We start from the raw sequence: 23,731 nt of genomic DNA, 5'->3' as shown, positions 1-23,731 counted from the left end.
TTAATGTGTCTCAAACACAGGCATTCTCATGACATATAACTGACCCATGTGTTCAATCATGAAACATTTGGAAACAATGTCCTGGGATGTTATTGCACACAGTTCATTTGAGTTCCTCACTTTTACAAGGAATTTGGCGATGTTTGTGTTGATCTGTGTGTCCTGGATAGTTGGCTGTCTGGTTAGTCGCTGCAGCTGCTTGCAGAAAAAGACCAGTTCTCTGCAGGAGCAGTCGGGCCTTCCTTCACAGCTGCAGGGTTTTGGTACAACGACCAAGGACTCCACCACGGCAAAGCAACTGCTCGTTTCTATTACTGAATTGTTTCTTGTTAATGTGCCACTACACTCCAAACTAGTGACCAGCATGTTCTTATAAACACAACGCTTATATTCGGTTACACTGTCACGATGTGGCTGGCACCACGAAAGTGTTTCATTCTTCTGCAACGCTGAAATTTCTCTTGGTGTCAAAACTCTCTGAGAGCCACTTCCCAGAGTTACTAACTCTTCTCCAATGTAATTTAATGACTTTGTAAAACGATCACAACTTGTCATGGAACAGAAGAAGTCTTTGATTTCTGTGCTGGCGTCCTGAAGGGTAGCACTTCCTTGTCTTATTATTTTCTCATATGAAAAGAAATTCTTGAAAATCTGTAATGAAATTGACTGCGTACCAGAGTACATCTGCAACAGTCTGCTGTTCATGTCTTGAAAAACAAACACTGAATTGGCCCACAAAAGCCCCCAGTTCCGGACACCTTCTGTAAGATGCGTCAACAAATGGCAGTCGTACGAACAATGCTCGAGTCCATAGAGAGACGGTATCTGTGCTACAAACTGAACCAGACACAACTCGGCACAGTTGAGCTCATCCTGAGTGGCAAACTGGGAGAGGAGGACGTGAAGGGCACAAGGAAGAAGCATCCAGTGCTTGTAGTAAACTGCTGGTAAAACATTCCTCAGTATTACAGGAGAATAGAGGAGAGCAAATGCTCTCCACTCACAAGCTTTCCAATGCATCCTCTCACTGAGGCTCCTGGGACTTCGGCTGATTTCATTTGGTGGCTGGATCTCACACAAGGCTCTGTCCAGGTCGTTTAAATGCTCATCTGTCAAATGGAAGTCCTTGCTGGCATAAAGCGGGTCGAACCACAGATTGACGAACTGACGGACAACGCCCAGACAAAAACAGTGCATGTAATCTGGAACAAAGCCTTTGATAATGTCAAATGACGGCAAAAGAAACAGGAGACTTGGACCTTTAACCCCCATTTGACTCTGGTCATAACTATTTCCCATCACTAACTCAGCAAGTTGCACCGTTTCAGGCATGTGTCTCAGATCACAGCCGTCCATCTGTATCGGGTAAACTCTGGTAAAAGCCCTGCCCTTTATAACCATCTCACCTTTGTGGTAGCAAAAACCACAACCAAATTCTTTGTTGAACAGCTCAAAGTTCTGCACCATTGCTCTTGCTATCGCATCACATGTGCATATTTTAACTGTTACCGTGGTGTGATGCTCCGAGCCGATCTCATCTTTCCAACAGAACCCTGCAGCAGACAGTTTCTGAAGCTCGTTAATGAACGGAGTCAAAAAACTCTGAACTTGTGGTTTTCCTTTGCCAAACCATAAAGTGTGCAACAGAACGTTTTTGCACCGTTCCACATACGGTAGTTCATTGATGGTACACAGGATGGGCCAGATGGTGTATTTTGAGGAGCTGAACACGGGCGAGCCATCGCAGTTGAAGGTGAGTGTAATACTGCCGTCTTGTCTTTCACTCTTGTATTCATTTCCAGTGTGGACATCAGAAAAGGAATCATCCTTTGTGAAATGCTTCCCAAGCTTTGAGTGGACGCGTGCAAGGAGGTTTCTTAGCTGAATTTCTAGCGGCATTACAAGGAAGTAGTAAGCCTTCAAGATCAGATATTTTCTGCTCAAGCTCTGCTGGCACACACTACACTCATTACCGGGATCCACACCAAGGTAGTTTGTACACCTGGGACAATAAAAGTGAATCTCAGTCTTTCCGTTGTAATCAGTCGAATGTTTTTTTAAAAAGCGAAGCGACTTTGGAACACATCCGGGTACCACCAAGTTTAGGAGGTGCAGGAGATCTCTGGCTGCTGCTTTTGACAAGCCGTGCTTCACAATGAACGCCAGGAGGAGCAGGAGGAGGGCTCCCATTGTGACTGAGGAACCAGCAAATATCTTCTTCTCTTCACAGAAAAACTGCTCCTAGTAATACATGACAGGCCAGAAATATGCTTTAAAATCTAAACATAGTAGAAACAAACCAAAATTTAAAAAACAAAACAAATGAAAAATACTAACTGTCGGATCTTCTTCTGTAGTTTCATCATCAGATGAAGCACAGCTCGTCGGTTCTTGGTGCTATAACATATAAGAGAACGAGATACAAAATGTGTATTGAGGCAGATGATGTTTCTTAAACAGACGAGGTGAAGGCTGGCAGAAATCTAGAGGATATAGGTGCCTGGAACCTTCTTATAGCCCCTGCACAATTATGAGTGGGGAATTTTATTGTAGAGACTATCTTACTATAATATAAAGCACCTGTAGGTGACTGTGGCTGTGATTTGGCACTATGTAAAAAAATTGAAATAAATTGAAATAAATTAGCTATTGTGAGCAACACATTTTGCAAGCTGTAATCCTGCCTCTTTCTACTAGGCAACAGGACATTTAAACGTGATGATCTATGGATGTTATTTAAGTGGCAGCCTCCAGTCTATGAAAAAAGACTGGAGGCTCAGACTCCCATGTTAAAACTTCCTGTTTGCATATACGCTACCATTTCATGGTCTGGATCTACCTCTTTGGTTTCTGCTTTCCCAGCTGACAGATGACTGGCCTACGAGTCAAAAAAAGATGGATGATGACCATCTCAATGGCATAATTTTAATATCCTTAAAATACTTTTCACTCAAGGCAGCTTCACATACCGTAGGATCTTCATCTTCGTCAGAATCAGATGAGTAAGAATCTGTGTCCCCATCATTGTAGACTGTGTTATCTCTCACAATATGCTGTCATGGATTGTAGCAAGAAAACAGAATGAGGAACCTTTTTCATTTTAGAAGTATAAAAACTTCTAAACATATTAATGAACTACATATGCCGGATCCATGATTTAATCCCAATAATAATCCCATGTAATGTTTGACACCCCTACTTTACCATTACATGCTCTGAATCTCCTCTTCTGTCATCTGTAGGCCCAGCAGACACATGAGTGGCCTGAGATAAAGAAAATTATGATTTCTAAGCGTGATATGATCACATTCAACGTTTATATGTAATCACCATAGGATGTTTTGTAACTTCAGTATTAGATACTATTGTCTCCAAGTACTCCAACTAACTAATGGCCTCAATAAGAAATGTCATTCACCACCTTTTGATGACAGCTGTACTACAGTTAGGCCCATTAATACTTGGATAGAGATAATTTTTTTTTCTAATTTTGGCTCTGTATATTACCACGAGGAATTTTAAATGAAACAACTGAGACTTTCAGCTTTAATTCAATGGATTGAACAAAATGATTACAAAAAAAAAATGTCAGGAACTAAAGCACAATCCCTTCATTTCCGGGGTTCGAAAGTAATTGTAATTAACTAACCTAAAATATAATGTTAAGGTTTTTTTTCCCTTTTTAATCCTCTGCCAGGCCTTTACTGCAGTGGCTTTCAGTTGCTGTTTGTTTTTGGCTTTTCTGTCTGAAGTTTAGTTAGGGTTAGGTTATGATCAGGTGACTGACTTGGCCATTCAAGAATATTCCACTTCTTTGCTTAAAAAAAGCTCCCTTTGCCTGCATGTTTTAGGTCGTTTTCCATCTGTATTATGAAACAGCGCTCAATCAATTTGACTGCATCTAGCTGGATTTGAGCAGACAGTATGTCTCTGAACACCTCCAAATTAATTCGGTTGCTTCTGTCCTGTGTCACATCATCAATAAGCACTAGTGTCCCTGTGCCACTGGCAGCCATGCATGCCCAAGCCATCACAATTACTCCGCCGTGCTTTACAGATGATGTGGTGTGCTTTGGATCATGAGCTGTTCCACACCTTCTCCATACTTTTTTCTTGCCATCATTCTGGTAGATGTTGATCTTGGTTTCATGTGCCCAAAAAATATTTTCCCAGAACTGTGCTGCCTTTTTTTGATGTTTTTTGTTTTGTTTTTTTGTTTAGCAAATTCCAGTCTAGCCTTTCTATTCTTGAGGCTTATGAGTGGTGCCTTTATTTACTTTTATGCAGTTTTGTCTTTATGGTAGACGTTGATATGGATACGCCGACCTCCTGGAGAGTGTTGTTCACTTGGTTGGCTGTTGTGAAGGAGTTTCTCGTCACCACGGAAATGATTCTGTGATCATCCACCACTGTTGTCTTCTGTAGCCGTATAGGATTTTTTTTTTTTTGCGTTGCTGAGTTCATCAGTGCTTTCTGTCTTTCTTAAGATGTACGACACTGTAGATTTTGCCACTCCGACTATTTTAGCCATTGCTCGAATGGGTTGTTTCTGTTTTTGCAGCTTACAGATGGCTTGTTTCAACTGCATGGAGAGCTCCTTTGACCGCATGTTGTCTGCTCACAGAAAAATCTTCCAAATGCAAGCATCACACCACAAATAAACTCCAGGTCTTTCATCTGCTTAATTGACATTAATGACATAATGAAATAGCCTTTGAGTCAATTGTCAAATTACTTTTGGTTCTTTTAAAAAGAGGTGGGACATATTAGGAGCTGAAACTCTTAAACCCTTCATCCAATTTAAATGTGGATGCCCTCAAATGAAACCTGAGAGTCTACACATTATGTCCATGTTCATTATATAACTATAGATGGAATATGTTTCAGTAAACGGGTAAAAAAACAAAAAAAACAAACTTGTGTCAGTGTCCAAATATACATGGACCACTCTGTGTATTTCACATGTATCTAGAGTGGCAGGGAGGATAAATAAGCGTCTTCAAAAACTTCCATGACTGCTCCTATAAAAAGATGAAAAATGCACTTGATTTAAATCTGGTTGCTTATTTTATTTTCTCCCTAGAAGTGTGACACTGGACAAAGAAGCTTGTTTGGTTTGTGCACAAAATTTAAATCAGGTAAGTTTACTCCCTTTTTGCACATTTTTACTCTATCCTTGCGGCCAATGTTATAGCCTCTCTGGATTTTAAGTAATTTTGGATTCTTCTCTTTCTAAACCTTAAAAATTCTCAAAATGATAATTTACCGTTTGATGGTCTGAATCTGTTCTATCATCTGCTGGCCCAGCAGACCCATGATGAGCCTAGAAGACAGGACTTTGTTATAAACATCTTCATATGATCATTTTAATATTGTGAAAGAAAAAGCATTTCATTTACTGTAAGGCTCACATATACGGGTGCTACTTCAGTATCAGATGAGCGGAAATATATAATCTCGACATGAATGTGACGTTATAGTCTTTCTGATCATTAACTGTAAAATAACATGTAATTTTTTTCCCTAAGGTTTAATAATTCTTATTATATAGTATTAGTATTAAGGTATTTTACCTTTTTATGGTTTGAATCTCCTCTTCTGTTACCTTTTGGCTCAGTAGAGCCATGACCAGCCTGAGAGACACAAAAAGATAAATTAAGGAATCTACACATTATATGAATCTCATCTCTGCTTTTCGCGGATGATGTGGTTCTGTTGGCTTCATCGGGTGATGGCCTCCAGCTCGCACTGGAACGGTTTGCAGCCGAGTGTGAAGCAGCGGGAATGAGGATCAGCACCTCCAAATCTGAAGCCACAGTTCTCAGCCGGAAAAGGGTGGAGTGCCCACTCCGGGACAGGGATGAGTTCCTGCCCCAAGTGGAGGAGTTCAAATATCTCGGGGTCTTGTTCGCGAGTGATGGGAGAAGGGAGCCGGAGATCGACAGACGGATTGGTGCTGCGGCCGCAGTGATGAGGACGTTGTGATGAAGAGAGAGCTGAGTGTAAAAGCGAAGCTCTCAATTTACCGGTCGATCTACGTCCCTACCCTCACTTATGGTGATGAGCTGTGGTAGTGACCGAAAGAACGAGATCGCGGATACAAGCGGCGGAAATGAGCTTCCTCCAAAGGGTGGCTGGCCTCTCCCTTAGAGATAGGGTGAGAAGTTCGGCCATCCGGGAGGGGCTCAGGGTAGAGCCGCTGCTCCTCCACATCGAAAGGAGCCAGCTGAGGTGGTTCGGGCATCTGACAAGGATGCCTCCTGGGCGCGGTGTTCCGGGCATGCCCCACCGGGAGGAGGCCCCGGGGCAGACCCAGGAGAGATTATATCTCTCGGCTGGCCTGGGAACGCCTTGGTGTTCCCCCGGATAAGCTGGAGGAGGTGGCTGGTGAGAGGGAGGCCTGGGCTTCTCTGCTTAGCTGCCCCCGTGACCCGGCCCCGGATAAAGCGGAAGAAGATGGATATATGGATGGATGGAGTTGTTATAGCCAATGTTAGTTTTTTCAGTTTAGGTTTTAGTTTCGTTTTTGCCACTTTTGGTGTTGCTTTGTTTGTGCATTCATGTCATCAGCCGTAATAAAGGCTCGCCTTTTGTTTAATCAGTAAGTAGTTTTCTTTCGTGTTCTGCTTTTGGGTCCGTTCCTTTAACACCCCCCCCCCCCCCCCCCCCCCCCCCGACAGCTGCTGTTACCAAAAAATCTATGGCGGGATAATAATGGCCAACTAAAATATAAGTCAGGCTCTAAAAAAGTTAGATAAAGCACATTCCTTTAGTGTTAAAAGTGGGACTGCACCTATTGATTCCTTAGTAAATGAGGATTTTTATCAATTATTCCATCAATCACTGACTTATCTGCAGTGTTGGGGAGTAACGGAATACATGTACCGCCGTTACGTATTTAAAATACAAAATATGAGTAACTCTATTCCGTTACAGTTACCGTTTAAAAAGGTGGTATTTAGAATACAGTTACTTTGTTGAAATAAATGGATTACACGGTACTTCCCTGTTTCATAGTGGCGGGTCAGGACTGTTTGGGTTTTGTTTGACAGCTACGTTCTGTTGTTCCAGGTGGCAGCGTTACGGTTGCCATGGTTACAGGGTGCCGCTCTCTCTCTCTGTGTTTCCTGGGTGAGAGAGGCCTTTTTGTTGTTGTTGTGCTAAGCTAATAGGCAGAATGCTACCGGTATAGCTCTAAAGAATGTAGCATCATGGGTAGTGTAGTCCGTGCTGCAGGGAGAATGGACTGCCATACACGTTATGTGTCTGTGAGCGAGGGAGGGAGAAAAAGGAAAAGTACGAGCTGTCATCGAGCAAAAACGGGAGCTGGAAGCATGTAAATATAATAATAACCACTGCAGCCAAGAAGAGCGCCTGACGAGCCCAGTTGTAAGTAAGCTGTTAAGACTCGACTGTACACCGTGTTCGTGTTTTCTCAAAAACAATAAGTTCCGTTGGAGCAGCCTTTCAACGCCTCTCTCTGTCTCTTGCTAGCAAAGTTGACCCAGACAACAAAGTAAAGCTAGTTTTCAGCTACAAGCCCAACACGGAACCGAGGTATTAGCCAGAGGTCCCTTTACTACGGTTCGGAGCCGCGGACCTTCAGTAACAGTAATAAATCACAGCAATAGTACATTCATGTAGTTGTAAACAGCATGATAATATATTAAGTAATCCAAAGTATTCAGAATACGTTACTCTCATTGAGTAACGTAACGGAATACGTTACAGAATACATTTTGGGGCATGTATTCTGTATTCTGTAATGGAATACATTTTAAAAGTAACCTTCCCAACACTGCTTATCGGATAAGAAATACTTTTGTCTCGGTATTAGTGAATATTCAAACGAATAAAAAAATAATAATTTTTTAAAACGAACTGCTCCATAGTTTCCATTTTACAAGTTACAACGTTTTAACAGTTGAACTCACTTTAACTAACAGTTTATGAAGGAAACATTTTATGAAACGTTAACAAAATAATTAATCACAATACAATATAATAAAGCATCAATACAACCCAAACAAGGCCATCAAATAAAATAGTCTTTAGTCTCGGTCTTCCTGGAAGACTTTCTTATATTAATAAAGAGCTCTGACAGTGTTGTCTCCTGGACGAGGCAGATTTGGTGTGTCTTAACGTGTTTGTGTGTGTGTTTGAGCATTTAACGCAGCATATCAGCATTTTAATTTATGTAATATAATTTATATTTATATTAACCTACATTAGGAATCACTCTGGCAGAAAGTGGGACTAATTTAACCATCATGTCACACTGAGTTAAGAGTGTATATATGCTTTTATTTTGACCTCTGTGGATTTGCTGTAGATTTTGTAACTGTTTAAAACAAACAGCGCTGGGTGGGAGGTTCTGAAAGGTTCTCTTTTCTTCACGTTGGAGCTCGTTTTCTAGTAAAGGTTTTTAACGGCGCTTACAGGAGCAGCGCTCCACCTGAGCTAACGGCTCCATCTCTCTGCTCTCCGCCGGGTGTGCAGATCCCATAAAAAACTATGACAGCATCATCTTCACTGCTGCCGGTGTGTTACCAGTCTTTTTTCGTTGAAAACATGGGGACTGCCTGCATTAATGTTGTAAAGCTTTTTATTCACACGTATGCTCCCAGATGCATCTTCTCCTGCAGGTCTGATTTTAGTTGCAAACGTGGGAGAAACCCTCGCCTTTATAAGTTGAGATCTACGCAGTCGTGCATTAATTTAAATGAAGCAACGAAGCAAAAAATTAAAAAATTAATAAAATAATAAATAATTAAATAAATAAGATGCGTCGAAGATGTTTTATGTATTATTTTTGTGATCCAGTTATTTTAATCAACTCGATGACTCGCTGCAGCCCCGCAGAGGTGCCTTTATGCACGCATGGCTGCACGATTTACTCTTTGCAGACTGATTATTAAGGTTACCTCGTTGATGATCTTTGTCTTTGCAGACGTCTTTGTAGGGCGTCCACTTCTCGGCAGAGTAGCCACAGTATTGAATCGTCTCCATTTATGCACAATCTCCCTGACTGTGGAGAGATGAATACCCAAAGTGCGTGCTATTATTTTATACCCTTTTCCAGTTTTGTGCAAATCAACAATTTTGGCTCGTAAATCTTCTGAGAGCTCCTTTTTACGAGGCATGATTCACATGAACAGGAATATCTATCAATAAAAGCATTTGAAAATATTTGTTGAGGGATTCAGCCACCAGGAAGCGCTCCCTCTGCACCGGAAGTGTGGACTTTTTCCTCATTATTAAAAAAACAAAAACAAACAAAAAACAGGACAAAAAGCAACAACTTTCTTTGGGATTCTGACAACCTAATAATTTGTTAAAACAACACAGTGTGAACTGCAAAAGTTATGATAACCACAGATAAGAAACTTGCACTCTTTTAAATTCCAGCCTTTTCTTCTTGACTGCTATAAATTAACCAGAGCAGGTCAGTGATTTAATGTAGTCTCTATTTGAGGTTCACTCTAAGGAATCAAAATATGTAAAAAAAGAAAAAGAAAATCATGAAATTTCAATCTTTTTCCAACAAATGAGCTGCAAAGTGAATAGGAAATCTTGTCAAGATTTCTGCAGGGTTGGAAGGATGATGTCTGGTCTTCCAGCAGTCAGTTTCTGGAGAAATTTCGCCTCATAAGTCCCAAGAACATCCCAGAACATTTATTGGTTCGATGCACACTTCTAACTTGTGTTTATTTTGTTGCCACCATATCTTAATATGGTGGCGCATGGTTGGGTTCCATATTGAAGGAGAAAAGTGACTTAAACTCAAGCAGCACCCACTGGGCAGAGTATTGTGTTGTTAAATGAAGTGTATCCTGTAAAAATCTCCCACTTTAATAACACCCCCATCACCATATTTCCGTAACAATGCTTTTAAAAATAACATCAATAAAACTCCAGCATCTTTACCTTTGTCATACAAATGTTGTTCTAAACACAAATACCTCAAACTAAGATTTTCCCCAAACCTGTGTCCATCTTCTTTCCTTTTCTTTTCTTCCCCTTTGTTGGTATTAGATCCACAGTAGACAATGAGATTCCCTGAGTGGCTCAGTGAACAACTCGTCATGGGGACAAGAAGAAGAAGCATCAGCAGTTCACCTGGGAACAATGACAGGAGACAACCCGGAGTGTCTGCAGACTCACAGTGAAAGGAGGAAGGTGAGGCTGGGTTCAGGAAAACACAAAACAGGAATTCCACAGTGTGTGATAGACAAGACACAAACGTAGTACACAGTAAACAGCCTGTGGACTGACTTAACTGGTCATTAATTTGATCTGACATTCATCTTAGTCACAAGACAAACACAATAGGTTGACAACAGAGACAAAATTATAATTTTTGATGTTTTCAAGTATTGGATACTTCTAGTGTTGGTGGAAGAATTGAATCTTATAGATGGCCAAACCTTTTGTCAGGATAATCTTGTTTGTACAGTGCTGTGAAAAGGTATTTGACCCCTTCCTGATTTCATAGTTTTTTGCATATTTGTCTTGGATGTTAAAGATAATGAGACAAATTTAAATATTACGCCAAGATAACCTGAATAGTTCAAAATAGTTTTTCATTTATAAAGGCAAAAAAGCCATCCAAACCTGCCTGGCCCTGTGTGAAACAGTAATTACCCCCTAAAGATAATAACTGATTTTGAAACTTTTAAGACGTGTTTGTGCTAACTGGAAATGAGTGCGTCACTTTGTTGTGGAGGAATTCTGGCCCACTTTTCTTTGCAGAATTGTTTTAATTCAGCTACAGATTTTCCCGAACAGCTTTGGTACACCTTGATTCTCAAACTCTCTCAGTGAATGGCTCTGTTGAGATCAATCTACAACTTTTTTACATGGGTTGTACTCTGATATTCTGAACTCTACAAAATATGATGTTTTGGGTTCCAGGGGGGTGACTCCAAATCAGAGAAACAAACAAAGATGTTTTGAAACTTAAGGCAATTTTTCAAAGATTCAAGTTTTTAATCAAAGCTGATATTAACAATTTGATGTTGAATACAAAACAAACATGAAATTGAAGGACCTTCATTGGTAGTTTCTGCTACATACCAAACATATGTACAGGTGCACTTTAATGTACAACAAGAAAATTGCACAACTGAAAAACATAATAATAAAATAGTATTTTTAATGCACTTTGTCCGGCTGGTGCAATAAGAGCATAAAGTAATGCAATACAGAGGTTGTGCTTATTGCACGTTTCGGTACTGCCCATGGTAGGGTTGTGTTGGATGTATCACCTGTTGGAAAATGGACAGCATGTTTTCTTATTTGAGTTATCTGATTTGATCAGGGGTTGTCAAAGTGACGATGGTTTGTTGGAGCATTTCCAACATTCCCAACCCAAGCTCAGAGAGGTCTGACATGAATCATAAATGACAGACTTTAATGTGTCTCAAACACAGGCATTCTCATGACATATAACTGACCCACGTGTTCAATCATGAAACATTTGGAAACAATGTCCTGGCATGTTATTGCACACAGTTCATTTGAGTTCCTCACTTTTACAAGGAATTTTGCGATGTTTGTGTTGATCTGTGTGTCCTGGATAGTTGGCTGTCTGGTTAATCGCTGCAGCTGCTTGCAGAAAAAGACCAGTTCTCTGCAAGAGCAGTCGGGCTTTCCTTCACAGCTGCAGGGTTTCGGTACAACGACCAAGGACTCCACCACGGCAAAGCAACTGCTCGTTTCTATTACTGAATTGTTTCTTTTTAATGTACCACTGCACTCCAAACTAGTGACCAGCATGTTCTTATAAACACAACGCTTATATTCAGTTACACTGTCACGATTTGGCTGGCACCACAAAAGTGTTTCATTCTTCTGCAACGCTGCAATTTCTCTTGGTGTCAAAACTCTCTGAGAGCCACTTCCCAGAGTCACTAACTCTTCTCCAATGTAATTTAAGGACTTTGTAAAACGATCACAACTTGTCATGGAACAGAAGAAGTCTTTGATTTCTGTGCTGGCGTCCTGAAGGGTAGCACTTCCTTGTCTTATTATTTTCTCATATGAAAAGAAATTCTTGAAAATCTGTAATGAAATTGACTGCGTACCAGAGTACATCTGCAACAGTCTGCTGTTCATGTCTTGAAAAACAAACACTGAATTGGCCCACAAAAGCCCCCAGTTGCGGACACCTTCTGTAAGATGCGTCAACAAATGGCAGTCGTACGAACAATGCTCGAGTCCATAGAGAGACGGTATCTGTGCTACAAACTGAACCAGACACAACTCGGCACAGTTGAGCTCATCCTGAGTGGCAAACTGGGAGAGGAGGACGTGAAGGGCACAAGGAAGAAGCATCCAGTGCTTGTAGTAAACTGCTGGCAAAACATTCCTCAGTATTACAGGAGAATAGAGGAGAGCAAATGCTCTCCACTCACAAGCTTTCCAATGCATCCTCTCACTGAGGCTCCTGGGACTTCGGCTGATTTCATTTGGTGGCTGGATCTCACACAAGGCTCTGTCCAGGTCGTTTAAATGCTCATCTGTCAAATGGAAGTCCTTGCTGGCATAAAGCGGGTCGAACCACAGATTGACGAACTGACGGACAACGCCCAGACAAAAACAGTGCATGTAATCTGGAACAAAGCCTTTGATAATGTCAAATGACGGCAAAAGAAACAGGAGACTTGGACCTTTAACCCCCATTTGACTCTGGTCATAACTATTTCCCATCACTAACTCAGCAAGTTGCACCGTTTCAGGCATGTGTCTCAGATCACAGCCGTCCATCTGTATTGGGTAAACTCTGGTAAAACCCCTGCCCTTTATAACCATCTCACCTTTGTGGTAGCAAAAACCACAACCAAATTCTTTGTTGAACGGCTCAAAGTTCTGCACCATTGCTCTTGCTATCGCATCACATGTGCATATTTTAACTGTTACCGTGGTGTGATGCTCCGAGCCGATCTCATCTTTCCAACAGAACCCTGCAGCAGACAGTTTCTGAAGCTCGTTAATGAACGGAGTCAAAAAACTCTGAACTTGTGGTTTTCCTTTGCCAAACCATAAAGTGTGCAACAGAACGTTTTTGCACCGTTCCACATACGGTAGTTCGTTGATGGTACACAGGATGGGCCAGATGGTGTATTTTGAGGAGCTGAACACGGGCGAGCCATCGCAATTGAAGGTGAGTGTAATACTGCCATCTTGTCTTTCACTCTTGTATTCGTTTCCAGTGTGGACATCAGAAAAGGAATCATCCCTCGTGAAATGCTTCCCAAGCTTTGAGTGGACGCGTGCAAGGAGGTTTCTTAGCTGAATTTCTAGCGGCATTACAAGGAAGTAGTAAGCCTTCAAGATCAGATATTTTCTGCTCAAGCTCTGCTGGCACACACTACACTCATTACCGGGATCCACACCAAGGTAGTTTGTACACCTGGGGCAATAAAAGTGAATCTCAGTCTTTCCGTTGTAATCAGTCGAATGTTTTTTTAAAAAGCGAAGCGACTTTGGAACACATCCGGGTACCACCAAGTTTAGGAGGTGCAGGAGATCTCTGGCTGCTGCTTTTGACAAGCCGTGCTTCACAATGAATGCCAGGAGGAGCAGGAGGAGGGCTCCCATTGTGACTGAGGAACCAGCATATATCTTCTTCTCTCCACAGAAAAACTGCTCCTAGTAACACATGACAGGCCAGAAATATGCTTTAAAAGCTAAATGTGGTAGAAATGAACCAAAACGTCATCATTTCCATATGTAAAAAAATAACAAATGAAAAATACTAACTGTTGGATCTTCTTCTGTAGTTTCATCATCAGATGAAGCAGAGTTGGTCGCTCCTTGGTGCTACAACATAAAAGAGAAAGAGATATAAGCAGGTATGTTATACAAAAAAACCCTGCTGTCATGCTCACATTTAAGCTCCTCTTCACCTACACATACAGTCTCCAAAATAAGTGAGTGAACTAAGGAAAGGTATTTAAATAAAAGTTGAACAAAAATCTCTCCTAAAACTTGACGGTAAGATGAACAGTACTACTACAAACACTTCTATACAATACTATAACTCAGAGGTCACCAACGTTCATTTAGGATGTATCCTAAATGACTGAGGTTCAAGAGGTGAAGCCTAGTAGACACTTAGTGGTTACAGCTGCCTGTGTCAGTAACTTTGACGCACCCATGCGCCTAGTAATTCATAACTTTAAACCTAAATACAATCCAAGAGTGGTGTTTTGTTATTGTACTTCTGTGTTGGCCATTAGTGCACTTGGTACCAAACACCTGAGGGCAATCTTCAATAAATGACTGTGCTGAAATATCATCTGATCAGAAGTCCTATGCCTTGGACATCTGGGTTAAGGGACCAGAGATGCCACCATATCACCACCTGGTTGGATCAGATAGTGTGGAAGGGTGTTTGACAGACCTAGTAAATGTAAACACTTATTGAAGAAGAACTGTGAGTATCTGGTGCATGCCCCTGTCCATAGGATCTTTAATGTTTATGTCTAGAGGGATTGGTCCCGCATCAAATTCCTCTAGATAGGTGCTTCAGTGGGCCATGTTCATGAACCTGCATGATAGAGGGAGCTGGAGCTGTGGTCATAAGGACATTGGTTCCTGCCATGTTAGTCACCACAGACCCAATGGCAGACAATGGAGGTCAGTGAGGCCATGAGGCTGAAGGAGGAGGCTTTCTGGGGTTGGTTTTACCCGGGGGTCTCCTGAAGCAGCAGATGGGTATCAAAGGATCACAAGAGCTGAGGCTTCTATAGCAGAAGCAAAAACTTGAGTGTGTGAGGAGCTCAGGGTAGCCATGGAGATGGACTCTTGGCTGGGCTCAATGAAGTCCTCTCTGAAAAGGAAAGCAGGCCTTGGTTCAGGCCTTGTATGTTCAGAGAGTAACTGATAACCAGGACTGGGCCAGTGTAAAGAACACCAACTCCTAACCCCTAAATCCAAGCTGTGTCGAAGTCTTTGGCACAAATTCAGGCACATTTTCAGTCTGTGTTGGACTCCATCAGGTTTGCTCCTGTATCCAATCATATTTGGGACAAGTGTGGAAAGATTCTCATACTTTCCTGGAATGAGGAAGGTATCCCCTTTGAGCACTTAAGAATATAATCCACATTTCTTGCAGTTGAGGTGGTTCTGTTAGCTTTGTGGAGCATGACCTTCAACATGCATTGCAGCAGCCTGTAGCTGAGTCTGAAATGTCCAAGATGAAATTTAGGACTCTAAATCTAAGGCCACGACTCTCTGCTGGAAAATGTTAGAATTCTGCCTTTTGGTTGGGGGAAAGAGTGCTAAAGGTGAGGGTATTCAAGAAACTTGGGATCTTATTCACAACTGATCAGAAGGTAGAAAATGGATTTGACTGCTGGACTGGTGAAAAGGTAAGGAAAGGTTGCGAATACAAGTGGCCAAAATGATTTTCCTTCATAGGGTAGCTGACATAAGCCTCAGAGATAGGATGAGGAGCTTGGAATAGAACCTCTGGTCCTTTGTGTCAAAAGGAGAAAGCTCCAGGAACAAAAAGCAAAGCAAATGAAGAAGTGGGAAAAAAACTGTCCTTCCTCCAGTGGCCACTTGAGACTGGGTTTAACCCCCCCCCCCCCAAAAAAACAAAAAACAAAAACAAAATAGAGTCAATCCCCACAGATTTCTGGCAAAATGTCCAGAAATTATCATATTTACAGTCTGGTACAAAAAACTGTTTCCCTCTCTATGGCTAATGTACTGCTTCATAACTACTTTATGACAGGCGGCATTTTTATTTTCACTCACCTGTTTGGATTTTATAAAGACTTCAGGGTGTGACTGACTGACAGGTGTGCTACCACAGCTGTTGCTGCCAGTAGCTTTCTGTTAGACCCTCACCTCCATAAATCTGAGCCACTAAGCTGGACATCTTGATTGTGTTTGTGGTGCTGGTTCCTCCTTTAATTTAATTATCTGTAGGGTTTGTATTTTTAACTTTTTAACTGTGCATCAGTTCTACTGAGTGAATTTCTAGTATTGTATCGATCTTTTATTTAGACTAGCAGGTATCTAGGTCTGTGCACTGCAGCCATACAGTTTATGGGTGTAATACGATGGGTGGATACATCACATTACACCCATATGGGTGTATGTACATATGGGTGGATACACAGTAATTATTTCTGCATGTGCATATTTACCATTTCATGGTCCGGATCTCCTCCTCTGCTCTCAGCTATTCCAGCTGACAGATGAGTGGCCTAAGAGTCAGGAAAGGATGGCTGAGGAGCATCTTGATGTCATCATTTTGATATCGTTAATAAACCTACTTATCGTTACTTATTGTTGCTTCACATACCATGGGCTCTTCATCTTCATCAGATGAGTAGGAATCTGTGTTACCATCACTACAGATGGTGTTTTCTTTCATAATAACCTATTGAGGATTTTAACAAGAAAACAGAATGAAGATGCTAACTGCACCAAATTTCAATTCAATAAAGCACTTTGGTGGAATCTGATGAGATAGGAGTTTTGGATTGTGGATGTGCAGCCAACAGATTTGCAGCAACTGTGTGATGTTATTACATTCTATAATGAATTAGGGTGGTTCACAAAGTGGCTGGTGATCATATATGAAGTTCTGCAACATCACCTATGTAAAGGTGCAATCTACACTATCTGCTATTTTTTGCTCCCCCCCTAAAAGGACTAGAGAGGTCAGCTTGAATGTAACTGCAGTCAAATCTAGATCAGGCATGTTAATAATACTGAGATGGTATTTTTCTGTTTTTCCTATGCGGACTATGTCCATTCAGTGTCTCTCTAGATTTTAAAAGGTAAACAGAATGAGGGGTTCTTCTCTTTCCAAACAATGCTTAAACTGAAGGAACTTTACCATTTTATGGTCTGAACTTCCTCCTCTGATATCTGACGGTCCAGCCTAGAAGACAGGAAATGATGAGCTACAAACGTCTCCATGTGATAATTTTAATACTGTATGGTAGCTAACACACCATATTCTCTTCATCTGTTGCTTCAGTATCAGATGAGTAGGGATGTTTAATCTCTACATCCTTGTGGGTGGTGTTAAAGTCTCTCTGGATTTAAAGAGAAATATAGAATGACGTGTTTTATGGGATTACTTTTAAAAATCAGATATTTATTTTATACAAACATTTAAACAATTTTAACAAATACATAAACACTAACATCTTGTTCTGTAGTCTCGTCATTAGATGAAACAGCAGTAGCCTTTCGCTGCTATAGAGAAAGAGACAGAATATAGATGTGAGCCAGAAGAAAAAAAACACAAGTATCCTGTCACTCAAGCACACTTTTACCTTCATGTGCCCAAAGACATGACAAAATAAATAACCAAAACATCAGTCACGCACTAAAATAACTACTGCCATGTAGTAACCTAGAATGAGACATTATGTTCATTTAGAATGTTTCTTAAACAAAAGGGGAACATAGTAGAGTTAGTGGTTATCACAGCTATAGCGATACCCACATGTCATTCAAAGCATCCATCCAATAATACATCGCTTAAAACTTGAATACAATCCAAACCTGTGAGTTGTAAAAACCTTTTACCCCAGTACACTTGTTGTAAATGGGAAATTAACAATGGAGAGCATGGAGATTATCCAAGTGTCAATTTGCAAGGCTAAAAATCGAAACCAAGCACAGAAGTGCCAAAAACTGCAGTTCTTCAAGTGGTCACTTGAAACTGGCTTCAAAAATGAGTCAAACCCACAGAGTGTCATGTTAAACTGTCCAACTTTAGAAGTAGACATGTTTAGGGCTGTTCGATATAAGGATATATATCGGATGACGATATTAAAACGTCTATCTTTCATTTTACGCTATCGTTTGTTTCGTGGTGTCGCAAAATAAACTGTTTACGGCAATATGTTTTCTTTATTTTGATGGTCACTGTAGTGGCTATATTAATTTCTTAAAGTTCTCTCTTTCTCTTATATTTAATATAACCACACTACGGACGGACAAGCGACTGTTTTTATGCGTTGTCGTTAGCAACAACGACGGTAAAACCATCACGTGTCCGCTTGTTTATTTTCCACATAAACCTTTCAGAATAAAGCTCAAGATCCTGTTGAGACTTTTCAAAATAAACTGAATCACGTGAAAGGTTATGCAGAGTGTTTACATATGAGGAACAAAAAAGAGCAGCCAGGTGCTAAAAAATAAACCTTAGACTCAAACGTTAGAACAGGCTTTTCCCCGCAATAAATACTCACAAAGAAAACGGCGGCCGTTACAACTTATGTCTAAAAATATATAGTTTCATGCATCGGTTAAAACACTCGACTCCAGCTACATGACGCGCAGCTAGAAACACTTCACGCAAGTCGAGCTGCCCGAGATTCACAGAATTTACAGAAAATTTAAAATTTTCATGATTTATATCGTTATCGGGACGGTAGAGGTCTTTTATCGGGATATGAGATTTTGGTCATATTGCACAGCCCTAGACATGTTCACATCCTGGTACAAAAAACTGTTTTATTAGTGACATCTTCTTTTTACTCTAGCAGGTATTTGGGTGTACTACAGCCATAACATGTATGAATACTGGTCGCTGATAACTTAGCATTTAATTCTCCTGTCCAAATGTGGTCTTGCGCTGAAAGGCCAACATGGCTGTGGCCAAAATACCAATGATAAGGCTTCATGGTTCTCCACTGTAAACAACCACGGCAGACCTGGATGCAAATTCATGCTCTGCAGCATACTTTATTGGCACTTCCACGGTTGCTGTTCACAATGCTCCCAGAGCTGCAGCTCTCCCACTGCCCGCTCAACATTATCACCACAACAACAACCCCAACCACAGGACCCAGTACAATATTTAATTCGGCGGGGCGTGATTGCGGATGCCGTACAGGTGCGCCTGCCTCCTCTGCGCGGCACCGCAGGCCACGCCCCGTCACATCCACATACCCACAGATGATATGACCATGGTTAAGTCCATCCTTCATATACAATCTATATGTATAACTCAGTTGCCATTTGAGGTACTGCAGTTTTCTAGAAAGGCTTCTTTTTTCCCCATGCAATGAGTGCATATATAAAAAGTAGAACATTTAAATTTGGCTGGAAATGTTAGTTCTACTCCTAGCAGTATTAACCTGAAATTTCCAGGCAGACAAAGTGGACTGGACAAAGATATCAGCCTGAATAAGCCTGGAGTCAAATTTAGATCAGATATGTTTTTATTTCATAGTTTCCCCAATAGAGTCTTTGCACATTTTAACCAGACCTCATATTCTCTCCATTAAGGGTTATAATCTCTCTGAACAAGCAAACAAAATTAGTGTGTTCTTTTGTTTTCAAACTTTAAAAATGAAGATGTTTTACCGTTTTAAGGCCTACACCTTGTCCTCTATTATTTGATGGTCCAGCAGACGCACGTCCAGCCTAGATGACAGGAAGGGATGACCTATAAATGTCTTCATATGATCATATTAATATTGTGAAAAAAGCAAAGCAGAAAACACTTAATTTATTCTGAGCTCACACACCACAGGATCATCATCTGTAGCTTCAGTATCAGATGAGCAGGAATATATAATCTGTGCATCACTGCGGACAGCGGTAGAGTCTCTCTCGCTTTTTAACTGAAAAATAGAATGATATCGTCTTTCTATTTTTCCTCCCAAAGTTCATCAGTCCTTGCATTAATAGATTTTTACCTTTTTAGTGTGTGAATCTCCTCTGTCTTTTGGCTCGCTAGGGCCATGACCAACCTAAGAAACAGAAAAAGATGCATCAAGACATATGGTAAACATTAATGTGTGGCTGCACCTCAGATATCAACCTGTCATTGATTTCAGCAGCGTGATTAACATTTCTTTACTTAAACGAAGCCATCGTGTGAACAGCCAGACCTTTGGGGGCATCAAACATTGAAAAATAATTTCATACAAATAAAAATGAAATCCTGGGCAATACTGCATTTTTAGAGACTGGAAAGGTAACGTGCCCTCTTTGTTGTGGCATGAAATATGATGTTACCCATGTTATTTAATTTAATCCAATTCAATTTTATTTATATAGCACCAAATCACCACAACAGTTGCCTTGAGGTGTTCTAAAAGAAAAATAATACAAAGAAAACAGAGAAAACCCCAACAACAGGGTTTAAAAGACACGTTGATGGTTTGGAGGAATTATTTACTGAAGTTAGCTCAGAAAGATCAATTGTAGCTGTAGATCATGTTACATCTGTGAGATGATTGAGTAATTTTTTTCTCTAATGGTTAAAATTTGATTCATGAAGAAGTTCGTGAAGTCATTACTAGTTGACGTTAAAGGAACGGTTGGCTCAACAGCGCTCTGACTTTTTGTCAGCCTGGCTACAGCGCTGAAGAGAAGCCTAGGGTTGTTCTTATTTCTTCAGTCCGTGATGAATAATAAGGTGTTCTAGCTTTTCATAAAGCAGCAAACTATTTTTCCAGGTCTTCTACAATAAATCTTCCAGATTAGTGAGACGTCATTTCCTCTCCAGCTTATGAGTTATCTGCTTTAAAGTCCACGTTTGAGAGTTATACCAGGAAGGCAAGTACTTTCTTTTTCAGTGGAGCTACAGTATCTAAAGTTGTACGCAGTTAAGAAGTACAACTATTAACAAGATAATCGACCTTTGTGGGAGGAGCATTCAGGTACCTGCTCTGCACTGTGTTGGCACAAGGTGTTGAAGAAGATAACAGTTGGTGAATTATATCCTTATATTTAGTTGCAGCACTTGTAGAAAGAAATCTACTGTGATGAAATCTATTCCCCACTACTGTCTGAGAATTCAGACAGAAACTCTGAGTAAGGCCCAGGTGGACAATCGATAACAGCAAATAAAAGTGTTTATCCTCTAGCTTATCCGGGGGAACACCAAGGCGTTCCCAGGCCAGCCGAGAGATATAATCTCTCCAGCGTGTCCTGAGTCTGCCCCGGGGCCTCCTCCCGGTGGGGCATGCCCGGAACACCTCACCCAGGAGGCGCCCAGGAGGCATCCTTGTCAGATGCCCGAACCACCTCAGCTGGCTCCTTTCGATGTGGAGGAGCAGCGGCTCTACTCTGAGCCCCTCCCGGATGGCTGAACTTCTCACCCTATCTCTAAGGGAGAGGCCAGCCACCCTTTGGAGGAAGCTCATTTCCGCCGCTTGTATCCGCGATCTCGTTCTTTCGGTCACTACCCACAGCTCGTGGCCATAGGTGAGGGTAGGGACGTAGATCAACCGGTAAATTGAGAGCTTCGCTTTTACACTCAGCTCCCTCTTCACCACGATGGACCAGTGCCACCAATCCGTTTGTTGATCTCCGGCTCCCTTCTCCCATCACTCGCGAACAAGACCCCACGACCCCTTGTGCAAGTCTTTGTGGTTAATTACAGGGGGTGAACTGACAAAAATAAATAACTTAAATTTTGTAGCTAATCTAATTAAAATTCCTTTTTAATCTAAAGGAAATGAATTGAAATGACTTTCAGAATAGCTCATGCCTTTTTTAGGGTATAATTATATATTCACACTCTTTAAAAACACATTTGCAAACAACATTCAGAGATATTCCGGCTCTTAGAAAATGTAAATATAAAAAATCCCTCGTGAAATGCTTCTCAACATGTAAGTGTGACAAATCAGAAAGAAGGCTTCCTGATTTGTCACACTTATATGTTTCACATATCAAGGTAATTTTAATATTTCTGACAACCATCAGAAAGGATTACAAAGCCATTAATTAGGCTTTGCGACATCAGTGAACCACAGTGAGAGACATCATCCACAAATGGAGAAACTTTGAACAGTGGTAAACCTTCTCAGCAATGCTTGTCCTACCAAAATTACTCAAAAAGACTAAAAAGAAACACACACACACACACACACACACACCAAAAAAGATTCTGTGGACTAATGAGACAAAAGATGAACTTTTTGAAAAGTTTGATTTCCTTTACATCTGGTGTAAAACTAACACAGAATTTCATACCAACAGTCAAACGTGATGGTGACAATGTGATGGTCTGGGGCTACATGGGCAAAAAAAGAAAGAAAGAAAAAGCAACCTAGTCTAAGTCTGGACTTAATTCCAACTGAGATGCTTTGGCATGGCCTTTAACAGGCCGTTGACGCTCCACAACCCTCCATTATTGCTGAATGAAAACAATTCTGCAAAGAGTGGGCCAAAATTCCTCCACAGTGAAAGACTCATTTCCAGTTATTGCAAATGCTTGGATGCAGTTCTTGCTGCCAAGGGTGGCACAATCATACGCCTCCCTTGGTTTAGGGGGCAATTATTTTTCCACACAGGGCCGGGTAGATCTTAAAAGCTTTTTTCCCTCAATAAATGAAATCATCATTTAAAAACTGCACTTTGTTTTTACTCAATTTATCTTTGCATAATATTCTAATTTGTTTGATGTTCTTAAACGTATGACAAGTATGCAAATAATAGTAATAATGACTAAAAAATACATTTTTTTCAGTGTATCTTGCAAATAGTTAAACAAAGCCTCTTTCGGTAGAAATCATTTAATGACAGAAGGTTTTGCTTTTTTTTTTTTTTTGGATACAATGTTACCACATTGAAACATCAGAGTAGGTGAATAGCGCCGAACATTTGTTACAGTGTAATGAAGGAAAACTCCCGGCTAATCAGATCTTACTTTGACACGAACCTCCCACTTATACACAGCTGGCACCACTGGCCGCTAAATAATAACTTCCATATTTTTTTTCTTTCCAGTTGACACCAGTTATCCGAAAGCTGTGAAGCAGTGTTATTTTCATCAGGGTTCAGAGCTAAGAAGCTCGTCTGGATGCTGCAGGCGTCTAGTTTTGTACACACGGCTGCTTGATTTGCTGTTTGCAGAGTAATTAAGGGTTACCTCGCTGATCTTTGTCTTTGCAGACGTCTTTGTAGGGCGCCCACTTCTCGGCAGAGTAGCCACAGTACTGAATCGCTTCCATTTATACACAATTTTCCTAACTGTGGAGCGATGAATATCCAAAGTGCGTGCGATTATTTTATAACCTTTTCCAGCTTTGTGCAGATCAACAATTTGCGATCGTAAAGCTTCCGAAAGCTCGTTTTTGCGAGGCATGATTCACGTATTCATTACGGGTTTCAGCTACCAGGAAGCGCTTCCTCCTCCACCGGAAGTGTGAATGGATATAGTTTTTTCTTGAAAAAAAAAAAAAAACTAAAAAAAGGCAAAAAATGTTTTTCTTTTTTGGAGGGGAAGGCTTTATAATAACGTAATAATGTGTTAAAAACAACAAAGTAAAAACTGTAGCCACTATTATTATAGTCTCTTTGACCTTTCTTCTTGACTGGCAAAGATTAACCAAGACAGGCCAGTAATTTAATTATTGACCTGTAGTCTCTGCTCGATGTCATTTAAAGGAATTAATTTTTTCATGGAACCCCATACATTTTTTCTATAATAAATGAGATGAAAAGTGAATAGAAAACAGTAGTGGGATATGACTTTGTTTTAATCTTTAATACTTTGCTTCTATCAGATAATGATCATTTTGAGGAGGGGGAGGCTGGGTTCATGAAAAGCATATGTAAACAGGGAGAAACCACAGTGTGTTAAACACAGGATACAAACGTGCTACACAGTGAAAAAACAGCCTGTGGGATGCCTCAACTGGTCATACATGTGACATTCATCTTAGTCACAAGACAAACACAATATGTCAGACAAGGTAAAAAAGATATCCAAACCTACCTGGCCCTG

The 23,731-nt window shown here is 40.8% G+C and overlaps 2 protein-coding genes across 3 annotated transcripts; both read right to left on the bottom strand.

Moving 5' to 3' along the window:
- LOC118455117 (uncharacterized) lies at nucleotides 1-9,214 on the bottom strand. Of its 2 annotated transcripts, none has more exons than XM_035913064.2 (8): nucleotides 8,925-9,214; nucleotides 5,574-5,633; nucleotides 5,267-5,323; nucleotides 3,205-3,264; nucleotides 2,970-3,053; nucleotides 2,819-2,878; nucleotides 2,338-2,397; nucleotides 1-2,241 (listed from the first exon to the last, which is right to left on the bottom strand). In XM_035913064.2, exons 1-8 carry the CDS (start codon nucleotides 9,141-9,143, stop codon nucleotides 1-3), a joined length of 2,841 nt encoding a protein of 946 aa, XP_035768957.2. In that variant the 5' UTR covers nucleotides 9,144-9,214. The 2 variants fall into 2 exon arrangements, with proteins under 2 accessions (XP_035768957.2, XP_087696158.1); XM_087840032.1 differs by having other exon boundaries at nucleotides 2,840-2,878.
- A 1,754-nt stretch (nucleotides 9,215-10,968) lies between these two features.
- On the bottom strand, nucleotides 10,969-23,131 carry LOC102795808 (uncharacterized). The gene is made up of 11 exons (XM_087840034.1): nucleotides 22,874-23,131; nucleotides 19,686-19,739; nucleotides 19,515-19,610; nucleotides 19,351-19,410; nucleotides 17,176-17,226; nucleotides 16,980-17,063; nucleotides 16,862-16,906; nucleotides 16,322-16,399; nucleotides 16,164-16,223; nucleotides 13,765-13,824; nucleotides 10,969-13,653 (listed from the first exon to the last, which is right to left on the bottom strand). Exons 1-11 carry the CDS (start codon nucleotides 23,087-23,089, stop codon nucleotides 11,413-11,415), a joined length of 3,045 nt encoding a protein of 1,014 aa, XP_087696160.1. The 5' UTR covers nucleotides 23,090-23,131; the 3' UTR covers nucleotides 10,969-11,412.
- Nucleotides 23,132-23,731: the final 600 nt, after the last annotated feature.

The sequence above is a fragment of the Neolamprologus brichardi genome, chromosome 4, assembly GCF_056152115.1.
Source record: "Neolamprologus brichardi isolate AB-2024 chromosome 4, ASM5615211v1, whole genome shotgun sequence".
NCBI lineage: Eukaryota > Metazoa > Chordata > Actinopteri > Cichliformes > Cichlidae > Neolamprologus > Neolamprologus brichardi.
Note: the sequence above shows the minus strand (reverse complement) of the source record. Positions and strands in the feature narration are given on the sequence as shown.

Coding starts and splice junctions, on each gene's coding strand:
- LOC118455117 (XM_035913064.2), bottom strand. CDS start 9,143: ATGCCTCGTAAAAAGGAGCTCTCAGAAGATTTACGAGCCAAAATTGTT. Junction 5,634..8,924: donor AGACAAAGATCATCAACGAG/GTAACCTTAATA, acceptor TGTGTCTCTCAG/GCTGGTCATGGCTCTACTGA. Junction 5,324..5,573: donor GAGATTCAAACCATAAAAAG/GTAAAATACCTT, acceptor CCTGTCTTCTAG/GCTCATCATGGGTCTGCTGG.
- LOC102795808 (XM_087840034.1), bottom strand. CDS start 23,089: ATGCCTCGCAAAAACGAGCTTTCGGAAGCTTTACGATCGCAAATTGTT. Junction 19,611..19,685: donor GAGATTCACACACTAAAAAG/GTAAAAATCTAT, acceptor TCTATTTTTCAG/TTAAAAAGCGAGAGAGACTC. Junction 19,411..19,514: donor CTACAGATGATGATCCTGTG/GTGTGTGAGCTC, acceptor CCTGTCATCTAG/GCTGGACGTGCGTCTGCTGG.